This window comes from Anguilla rostrata, chromosome 5 (assembly GCF_018555375.3).
Source record: "Anguilla rostrata isolate EN2019 chromosome 5, ASM1855537v3, whole genome shotgun sequence".
Taxonomy (NCBI): domain Eukaryota; kingdom Metazoa; phylum Chordata; class Actinopteri; order Anguilliformes; family Anguillidae; genus Anguilla; species Anguilla rostrata.
The window spans coordinates 61,747,855-61,759,303 of NC_057937.1; the positions used below are offsets into that span (position 1 = coordinate 61,747,855).

At 46.2% G+C, this 11,449-nt stretch overlaps 1 protein-coding gene across 1 annotated transcript; it reads right to left on the bottom strand.

Annotated features, from left to right (window-relative positions):
* Positions 1-4,521: 4,521 nt before the first annotated feature.
* Positions 4,522-8,575, bottom strand: LOC135255863 (DNA damage-inducible transcript 4-like protein). The gene is made up of 3 exons (XM_064337595.1): positions 8,418-8,575; positions 7,954-8,063; positions 4,522-6,437 (listed from the first exon to the last, which is right to left on the bottom strand). The coding sequence occupies exons 2-3, from the start codon at positions 8,042-8,044 to the stop codon at positions 5,950-5,952; spliced, it is 579 nt and encodes a 192-aa protein (XP_064193665.1). The 5' UTR covers positions 8,045-8,063; positions 8,418-8,575; the 3' UTR covers positions 4,522-5,949.
* Positions 8,576-11,449: the final 2,874 nt, after the last annotated feature.

The following is an 11,449-nucleotide window of genomic DNA, read 5'->3' on the forward strand; positions in this document are numbered from 1 at the left end:
CGTCCGAAAGTATACAGAAGAAGATAGGGAATGGTGATTTACCCTGTTTTAATTAGGTACGATTATCACTGATTTACTAAATTAATGTTTGGGGTGTATTTGGGCCTATAGAGTCAAATGTTTTCTTTTTTACTTTTTTCATATATTAAGTGCAAAGGTTTCTGGGATTAGTCTCACTCTAGATCTGCATACTTTTTATTTGCCAAGATCATGTGTACAGTTTTGTTTCTTGAAAAAGCACAGGTAAACCATTAGGTGTTAAACTGATGGAGTTAATTAGACTCTGATAGAAAATATTTTACCCCGTTTGGACTCATATATAATATCCGTGTTAAATGAACATTGAGCGTTGCTAGGCAATTTATGTAGAATTAAAACATCTGATAAAAGGTTTGGCTGTTTCTGAAGAATAACATACTTTATTAATTACCAGAGGACAGAAGACTGATAGATTGGAAAGCACAAGCCAGAATACCTAGATAAAGGGGTGTCAAAATCCAGTTCTGGAGGGCTGCAGTGTCTGCTGGTTTTTGGTGTGTTTCACCACTAGTGATTAATTTAGGTCACTGATTGGCTAAGGAGTCCACGCACCTTGTTCCTTCGGCCTTAGCTGCTGATTGAAAGTAAAAAATACCTCAAGGACGGGAGTTTGACACCCCTTGTTTAGAGTATGCTCTACATACATACTAGATACCAATGGACGGAAATAAACTGTATAAACCGATTTTATGACACGTATTTACTTTGTCCAGGACTGAATTCAGCATAGCTTTTTTTTCATTCTTTCTCTGGGTTCCTCAGCCTGGAGAAGACTCTGCTAGACACTGTGGATTTGCTGAAGTGCTGAGGAGTATTGTTTCTCTGTGCCGCAGTCAGGAAAACCGACTGGCTCGGTTCCCTGTGCTGGACCCAGCTCTTTCCATCCAGTGCACAGATCCCCTTGTAGGAATTATGGGTAATGGTTGCATGCGAGCTGATTTGGAAAACCTTTTGAAATGACTGGCACAAACTCAGCTGGAGTTTGAGCCACCAGGCCACTGACTTAGAAGTGGAACAGCTGTTCCTTGTCTCTCAAATGTGAAACAGCTGTCCTTGGATTAAAACAAACCCAATCAAACCAGTGTGACTCATCCTGTTAAGGCTCTGTGCCAGTGTGTGGATGGGCCCCATGGTCTGGTATCTGTTAAGGCTCTGTGCCAGTGTGTGGATGGGCCCCACGGTCTGGTATCTGTTAAGGCTCTGTTCCAGTGTGTGGATGGGCCCCATGGTCTGGTATCTGTTAAGGCTCTGCTCCAGTGTGTGGATGGGCCCCACAGTCTGGTATCTGTTAAGGCTCTGTTCCAGTGTGTGGATGGGCCCCATGGTCTGGTATCTGTTAAGGCTCTGTTCCAGTGTGTGGATGGGCCCCACGGTCTGGTATCTGTTAAGGCTCTGTTCCAGTGTGTGGATGGGCCCCATGGTCTGGTATCTGTTAAGGCTCTGTTCCAGTGTGTGGATGAGCCCCATGGTCTGGTATCTGTTAAGGCTCTGTTCCAGTGTGTGGATGGGCCCCATGGTCTGGTATCTGCTAAGGCTCTGTTCCAGTGTGTGGATGAGCCCCATGGTCTGGTATCTGTTAAGACTCTGTTCCAGTGTGTGGATGGGCCCCACAGTCTGGTCTGAAATGATCTAGCTCTTTTATTTGAGGTGTGCTTTGTTACGTTTGGAGTTAAAACCTACAGGAGAGTAGATCTCCAAGAACAGGGTTGGGCAGCACTGCTCTAGCTATTGAAGGAGGTGTACTTTGTTAGGACTGCAGTGAAAACCTACCAGAGGGTAGATCTCCAGGAACAGGGATGGGCAGCCTTGGTGGAGACTATTGTGGGAGGTACTGTTGGTACTTTTTTATCTACAAAAGAAACAAAACAAAAACTGAATTTGGAACAAAATGTCACACAAGGTCAGAAATAACTGCATTACACATTTGCCATTTTAAGCATAATTACCACGGTAATGTAAAAAACCCATTGCCATGGTTTCAGAGGACGTAGGTTTGTTATTTTCGCTATTAAAGATTTCCACGTTTTCAGGTTCTTCTGGGACATTGGGAATTTATTTATATAATTCTATCACTTTTCTATCCTTAGACAGTGACAGGATTGGCTCCCCTGCTTCATCCACCTCCCACTAGGTGCAGCTGTGTCATCAGGATCAGGATCTTTCCTACAGTGGAAATCGTGGAAATCTGAATTGGAAGAACTTCATCGTTCACAGCGTGACGCATGTTAACTCAGGTGCCCACTCTGTCAGCGCCTCACAGGTGGGCACAGGTACCAGTCAGTGAGAGTGCTACCTCTCTCCCGACCGGTTCTGGGCCAGTGGAGCCCAATCGCGTGGCACAGAGGGCCCAGATCAGAGCATACAGGTTCTCATTCCAAACGATCGCTACACCTGCTGGTTTCACCAATTAGTTCTCCTCTCCTCTCTGGTTGAAGGTGTGTGAAATCAGCAGGTGTAGTGATTGGTAAGAGGAGTTGTTTGGGGGGGGGGTGATCAGGTCAAGGTTGGGGGGTCTGGCACCCTCAGATGCCCTCAAACCCAGGAGGGGGGCGAAAACATTTTGGTGTTTTGCAGAAAATACTAATAAAGACCATTTACATTTGTCCCGAGTGACTTACAAGTCTAAGAAGCCAACGTTCCTGCCCCCACAACACCCTCTAAACATCACTCGAGGAGCACTGCAAAATGTAGCAAGCCATTCAGTGAGAACTCTCTGTTCAACATTTCAAAAGCAAGGAAGTTCTAAAGAACGCGCCCCTCCGCTGTTCTCGCCAATCGCAGGCTTCCTCTCGGAATGCACTCGTCAATGGAGAGAGGCGCTATGGCCCGGGCCCTGTGGGCGGAGACTTGGGGCCTCCGGTAAGGAGCAGTAGAGAAATGTCGCAGGGACCCTGCGAGGTTGTTAGCGGGTGTCATGGGGAGCGCTCGCGCAGACACGCTCCCGCCATCCTGACCCAGGGTGGGAATGTGGGCAGCGTGGCCGAGGTCACGGCTCTCTGAGGCACTCCTGAAGCCTGTTTCTCTTTCATTGCATTTTGTTTTGCTCTAGTTTTGAAGTTGCCCCCCCCCTACTCCTAGTGTGTGCCAGCGGAAACAACAATGTTTGGGCTTCTCAGCATAAATAATGACATCATAAACCTGGAACTTCGAAGGACCGTGCTGTAATGTTTGAAGAATAAACTCCCTAAAAATCCGAAAAAGCTGATGGAGGTTTGCTCTATGGAGTCATCCACACTACATATTATGGCGAGTTATTTTGAGAATATCAGGAATAGCTTAAATCAAATTGTCTAGGATGATTCATGAATTGTGATTTTACATTCTAACCTTGATGCTGTGATCCAATTCCTCAGCGCTGACACTACAAGGAGTACATCTTTTACAACACATACCAGAGACTTTGCTTCTTCGACATCTTGCGCGTTCCCAGCATCCTGTGCATGACGGGCCGATCAGGAAGTGATGCGATTGGCCTCCAGTCTCGCCCGTTGAAAATAGCGGCACCCCGTCATGCATTTATACACAGTCAATGGAAGCAGGACAGCACACATCTTGAGTTAAGGCATCCTGCTTTACACCAGTAACACAGAAACAACTGGAGCATTACCCACAAATTCAGCTCAGAGTTTTTTTTGACAAAAAGTACACATTCTTCTACAACTCACCTCCCTAAGGCTACACTAAAATTAAATGTCACAGATACCGGTTTTAGGTTTTACTGTAATGGGGTGGGGGGTAGCTCAGTATCTCGCTGAAATCTTAGCACGTCATCTTAAGTTCTCACCAGGTAAAATATTAGTGATGTCCCATCCTGTTCCATATTCCCAGGGAGGCCCAGTGCGTCACCCCCCCAGGTCACAGCAGGGCAGGAGAGTACACACCAAAACATTTTGGTTCCCAGAACTAAACCCCCCCCCCCCCCTTTCCTACTCACAAGCATCTCACGTTAATGGGACCGTCGTTTGTGAGAAGACTGGATGACCTCTAACCCTTACGGTGGGAGTCACGTCAACACCACTCTGGCAGAAAAACAAGGAAGAGCGAATTACCCAGAATGCCCCAGCCCCAGGGTTGTGTTCCTATTGGATGTTGTTTTCAGTGCATAAAATGAATAAAAATACACCTGGAGCGTGTTTGTTGAAGCAGCGTCTGCACTGTAAATAACCCAGGACAGCGCCTCGATGCCGGGTTCCAAAAACATCCCACGGGGCGTCAATTAGGACACGACTCCAGAATATTTACGGAGCGCCATCGCGGCGCGTAAACATACAACACAAGTTCGGGAGGAGCGGTCGCCGGACGCTCCTCAATTCTCAAAATACAAACCGAAGCTCACCGTACTTTTCGATTCACAAATAGCCTGTGCCAGTCTCAAAGTGTCACGGCCGGGTAGAGTTCTTCACAACTGCAAAGCATGTCACTTAGACTGCTTTTTATTTTGCCTAGTCCAACAATGTTAAATCAAAAACACATGAGACTCGGTCACGGTTTAAAAAATATTTATTGTCAAAAAGACAAGAATTTCCATTTCCTTTAACAGGAAATCAGTAAAAAAAAGAAAGAAAAAAATAGCCATGAACAGCAGTGTAACAGAAAAAAAAAAAAACCCTGGAGAGACATTGCAACAGAAGAACAGTCAGCGTACGAAGACTACAAAAAGCAAATGAACCCACGTACAATTCCCATAGTGCAATGAAATCTGACCAATAAGGTGCAAGTGCAAACTAACCAATCAGGTGGCCAGCATCCAAACTTTTTTTCTTTTTTTCCTTTCTTCCCCAGAGCTCAACATGCTAAAGGCTTAGTCTTGGGGGGCGAGGGGGGGGGGGATATGGGGATTTTATTTCAGTACCTCAAAGATCCCGTGCCACCAGGGAACCAAGCAGAGTCTTGACATTTGATAGGTCAGCCACACAGGCGCATTTTCTATACAGTACGGCACAGCGAAAGCAGAGGCTCGGCCAGTTCTACAGACTGCAGCAGACGGGTTTCCAAAACGAGTCTGCGGTTTGACAAGCGGACAAGGCAAAAAAAAAAAAATTCATAAGTAAATCCAAACTCCTTACAAGGATTTAGCGTGACAGTTTTTTTTTTTCTAAAAAGGACAGCTACAATACACCTGTTCAGTTACAGTGAGTGTAGACTGCAGTATGCGATAACCATTTCAGTATAAAATAAAGTGCAAACATTTGGATCGACTCAGAAAACTGCTTCCATTTAATTTCCTATCTGTGGCCATCGAGTCTCCCAGTAAGCGACCAATAAAATCGCCTGTGGCTATCGAGTCTCCCAGTAAGTGACCAATCAAATTGCCTGTGACTTATCCCCCAACCCTGCCTCCCTAATCTACCCGGATACTAAAGCTTCTATGCAGGAAATAACCAACGGAGATTCCATCAGCATTCCTGCTTACTAACAAACTACTGCTCATTCAGATGCCCCCTCCCCCCTCCCCCCACCTTAAATCAGACTCCCCTCCATTCTGCTGACTGTCCCATGAGGTAGGCTAAATCCTGCACTTAACAGACAGCTTAAGTACAAGTACAAAAACTCTGAAACCAGGGGGTGTTACACACACAAAAAAAAAAGAAAACGTGCCACATGGCTGAACAGAGACATTTACATTCAGAGGTTCTGCAGGAAGATCAAGGTTATGATTCATGATCTGATCACCCCCGTAGTTAATCAGGAAACGCTGAGTTTTCACACCGAATGTCCCAGCCAGACGCAGAGAGGATCATGGGTAAGCACACGCAAAAAGAGCTTTTTATAAACTCTCTCTGAGCTGAGGACGGGCTAGAACGCCGACCCAACGAAGCACCAAAATTCAGCGTTTCCCCGATTTAACAGCGAACGGGGCGAGGAGCAGCGGGCGACGCCAGGGCGGGGCGGGGGGGGGGGGGGGGGTCTTCAGTACTCCACCACGGTGCCAGCCGAGGAAGAGTACAGCTTCCTCTTGACCAGGCGGAAGCCGGGGCCCAGCTTGAGGGCGGGGCGGAAGCGGGGGGCGAAGCAGGCCCCCGTCAGCAGGAAGTCGCGCAGGCTGGGCCAGGCGCTGCCGTCCTGCTTGAAGACCAGCGTCAGCTCGAAGGTGGGCACCACGCTGGGGTCGCAGGCCACGCGCTCCAGCCGCTTGCACCCGCCCTCCGCCTCCAGGAGCACGTGCAGCACGCACCCCCGCAGGCCGCAGGGCTCGTCCCGCGCCAGCCGCAGGACGTCCCGCGCGATCCTGCGGGTCAGCCTCTCCGGGACCAGCACCTCCGAGCAGTGCAGCTTGGTCTTCTTGGCCCGGGACAGGCAGCTCTCCAGCATCTTGGCCAGCCGGCGGCAGACGGGGTCCTCCAGTACCTCTCCGCACAGGTTGGGCTCTACGAGCGCGTGGTCCCAGTAGTCCAGTTCTGAGAGAGAGAGGGCGAGAGAGAGGAGAGGGGGGGAGAGAGAGAGAGAGAGAGGCGAGAGGGCAGGGGTTAGACTCCGATTCAACCAACATTTAACATTCAGCCTTAACTTTGAATACGCCCCCACCCCCTAACTTCAAAAACTGGTTCTGTCCAGTTCAGCAATCACAAGCCAACGGGGCAAACAGTCTGCTGAGCGGGACAAGCAGGCCTCCTGCCAAAGGAGGGCCCCGCATTCCAGTATGGGACAGCAGCTCTGCCACAGACTGAAGCCGCCCCCCCCTCCCCCACCACCACCCCTCACTATGCCATCCAGGCTTGTTTAAAATGTCACTTCGCTGGGAGAGTCTCAGTATGCATTTGTGCCATAGTCAAAGGTTGGCATAGTTCAGGGGTGTCCAGTCTTATCCAAAAAGGGCTGATGTGGGCGCAGTTTTTTTTTTGCCTTAGCCCAGCAACACCTGATCGTGGACATCAGGTGTCAATCATGTGTCTCGATTTAAAAAAAAAAAAAAAACCTGCACCCACACCAGCCTTTTCTGGTTCAGACTGGACACCCCTGGCAGAGCTGGTTCATATTCAGGGCTTTAGTGATGTGGCACAGGCACTAGCTGGTCTGGCAGAATCTCATAACACCCCCCCCCCCCCAAAAGGTCAGTTCTCTCTCTCTCTCTCTCTCATATGCATGTTAATCCTACTTCACAATACCCCCCCAAAAAAAATAAAACCACCAAGTTTGAATCAGGAAACCCTACAAGCCAGGGAGGGCCCAACCCTGTTCCTGCAGATCTGCCACCCTCTGTAGGTTTTCATTTCCACGCTAATTTAGCACACCTGACTACTAATTAGCAGCTCAGTGAGATCTCTAGCAGTTGAATGAGGTGTGCTTTGTTAGGGGTTGGAGTGAATACCGACAGGACAGTAGATTTGCAGGGAACAGGGTTGGGCAGCCCTGCCCAATGGAGTTCTGCTGAATAAACAATCACCAGGTAGGTAACTTGCAGAGCTGCATGCAAACTTAACGTAAGCATTTCTTACATTCAGGTTTTTAAGTATGCTTGATGTAATGCACAGTTGCACCATTACACCTCAACCATGCAACATTATGATAGCCGTTTATTCAGAACACCGTTCAATGAAACATCAGCATATGCAATATTTAAAACCAACTAACATAAACCAACCTCAAAATGCACGGTTTCGGAATATCAAATGCCCAATACATATTCATCGGTAGAATATATATATTGTAGGTGATCTCCGTGTCACACGGACATCTCTATACTCCGTCAATTGAAACTTAGTGTGCATGTATTACTGCAGTGATTCTGCACTCGCGCACGGCAGTAAACCCAGTATTTCAAAGTTAGCTAAACTCGGTTATGGCATCACGCGCAGCCCCCTCATCTCAAAGCCCATACTCTACACTTGTAGATAGGTAGGTAGAAAATCGCAGGGTGAAGTCAAGGACAAATAGGCTTGGTCGAATGTCGTAAAAGTTAATACCAAAACTCACCATCATCAAGGAAAGCCTGGTCGTATCTGCGGTCTAAACGTTCCGAAATGCATTCGGTGTTTTTGTTCTTCAGCGTGCTAGTTGCAACCATTGTGGATTTTCAAATAATTCTGTTGCAAAAAAAAAAAGCGAAAAATGTTACATCCAGGTATTATCTAGCAAACAGTCCATCTGTTCTAACGTCAGCTCAAAATAAGCGAACGCTATCTAGCATGCAAACTCTGGAGCGAAATGTTTTTTATTTAAAGCAGTCATTGTTAGCCTACCGGCTAAATTTTACGATAGCTTAATTACAATCAGGCACAAACAACTTGCAAAACGATGGAAAGAGACGACAGGCTACCACTAGCTTAGTTTGTCAGCTATAAGCTGCGAGTTATCGGCAGTTTTCTAGATAGCTACTGTTAGCAATCATACAGACCCAGCTATTCCAAAGAAACAATTCGAAACAAAGCCGTGCTTACCTTTAGGAATAAAGATTTATATCTTAAAATAAGTTAACTTTAATAACGTTTCTGTTAAATACATTCACTCATGCACTTCATTCACTCCCATTCGCTCATAGCCGCTCTCGAGTAAAACCCCCTGTCTCTCGGCCCTGAAACTTTATACCCTCCATCCCAGCTGAGCGCAGCGCGTCGACCAATCAGCGCACAGTTCGCGTTCTGGGGAAAAACTGGTTTCCCCGGCATTCACCGGCGTTCTGCAGCGATCGGATTCCAGCTCCGCGATTGGCTGCAGCCGATTGTGAAATACCCACTCGCTGCGCCAAGCTGTAACCATCTCACCTCAAATCGGCACGATTTGCTTTGTAGTTTCCCCTCAACATTGTTCAGTTGACGAAGTTAACATATGAATGACACACTATAGTCGGGGCCTTGGCACGTCGAAGGTCGATCTTCACGACAACTGTCTATTTTTATTTTTATTTTACAACGCGTGAACTTCTACCACAGTGCTCTTGCAGGTATACATATACAGATCCACGCAATCATCCGTAGGCCCGGATAAACTCTCACACACACATGCATAAATAGCCTATGTACGCATTTGGAGAATGCCACATTATTATTCGTTGAGGGATATCGTCGTATCTAATTTCCCTCTGGATGGAGACAGAAGTATTTTTGGAGGATTGCGGATTTCCCCCGAATTAAAGCCACAGAAGGAAGCTGGAGAAGAGCAGACCACGGAAACAACACATCTAACTAGATTATATTTCTGCGCACAGTAACTGGGCCCGAGTATAGAACTAATTTACGAAAACCGCAGGTACTTCCCTGCCGGCTAGATCCCACCAAACTCCCCAGATTACTCCTGTGCCAACTCTTCTCCTGATCCCCCTCCACAGTTTACCCATACAGTCCCAATCCACTTCGGATTGCTGGCACGGGCATATCATGCCACAAAAAACCCACATCGCCACAAAGAACTTCGGTCTATTTTTCTCGGTCACCAGGATTTTTTATAACACGTGTTTATAAAATTACTGTACACTCCCAGCCAGGCATATTCTACTGCATTTTGCATTGCACTTGTAGTGTCAGTCTTCTATTGTTATTATTTTAGGATGTTGAATTGGTTCCATTGATATCAATTTGGTTTATCAGAAAATTGAAAGTTACAGAAGAAAGTACATTTTAAATCAAACTGAAGATATTGATCTATTTGTGTTGTGGAACTGGAGCTGAAATTGTGGAATAGATTTTCATCTCTCTCAGAGTGGTGAAAAGAAGAGTATGGAGCTCAGTTGTTAAATTTACTGCATGTAGACAGATATATATATATATATATATATATATATATACTTCCATATGATTCATTGATTCATTTCATTTTCAGTCTCTGAATGAGGTGCCAGGCAAACCCGGAAAAAGGAAATTAAGCAATTAATCAAACCTCCATTTTGATTAATTTCATTCAGAGCTACACAATGCAGTGGGAATTTAAAAGCGGTAGACGGTAAACAGTTACTCCAGTAGAGGACAGGCCCCAGGCAGGGTTTCAATAGCTGGACATCCTGTGTATTTGGAGAGAGAGGTGCCGCTATTAATAGCTGCGTATCTACATCTGTTTATGATTGCAACCTTTCGGCCCAACGCACTGTGCCTGTAAACAGGAGCAACGGACATTCTGTCGATCCAGTTATGTTTACGTCATTGCCTGTTTACGTCTGTACTCTTAAACATTACAGGTCCTGCGTGCGGGAATATTTGTATACACAGCTAAAAGTTGTTATAGTTTTGTGAGACTGGCTATGCATTGATGTCGACATTTCATAACAGTGACTGAAAAACCTCTCACAAACCTATCCCCCTAATGTTTCCAAAGACTACTGACAAATAAGCATCCATTAGATAAATAATAATACTAACAGAATTATAAGAATCTAATGTCTAAGGATGAACACTTTTATTAGTGTCTTGGTTAATTACATAACATGCTGTATCACACGGTATCCAGAAAGTCATTGAATCTCCTCCCTGGAACCGGTCTGGTCAGTTGACCAGCGACAGGAGTAAGACTGACATGCTGAGGAAACTGATATTATTGTTGCTAATGGCAACCTGGCTCTAGTAACAGCTGACAGTGCATTCACATCCTTATTTATTTTTATGATGAAGGGGAAGAAAAAAAAAAAGTAACAAAGAACAATCTACTTTTTCGGGGGGCCCGATTGTCCATCTGCTTCCGGGAGATTTATTACACTTATGAGACAGAATCGCACACCAAATAAACTGGAACTTTAGCGTTTATCAAGGGCAGATGGACAGTAGTAATGCAGTTTATCACTTTCTCCAGTCCGCAGGTAGGTGTGGGACAGGGCAGATAAAGGAATTGACTACCTTCACCGTGTCACCTGACCTCTCTCCATTTTAGCTCACAGGAAACATTGCCGCATGCGTACTGCTGGAAACATTAGTGCATGAAAAGTGGACCGAAAAAGTGCAGAACAGTTTTGGAAAAAATTGCTGAATCATAAAACTCACCTGAAGAAGAAATACCTGTGACTTTGACTGATGAGGGGGAACCATGTCATTAATGGACTCACAAAGACATCAGATCCCCCCCCCATCCCCCCACCATCTGTTGCCATGGTGACGCGTGAAAAGTATACAGGTCACTGGCCAGCCATTCTGAAATTGAGGTCAACTCAGGGGACCTTGGAAAGCCGGAAACTCAGTCAATGCTGGTGAATGATAAACCAGAGCATGAGTTACAATAGCAGCTGTGCAGTTTTATGTGCTAAGGAGCAGGAGGAAAATGGCTGACACTGTTTAAAGGTCCATTTGACCCCTCTCTATCCTCTCCTTATCTTAGACCCATTGTGTTCACATTTGATGGAGTAACAGTGGTTTCTATCTTCGGTTTCTTCAGTGTGTCCACATACTGTAAATGGCTGCCCAGCCCTGTTCCTGGGCATCTACTGTCCTGCAGGTTTTCATTCCAATCCTATCATACCTCACCCGACTCTACTGATTTGCAGCTTGACGAG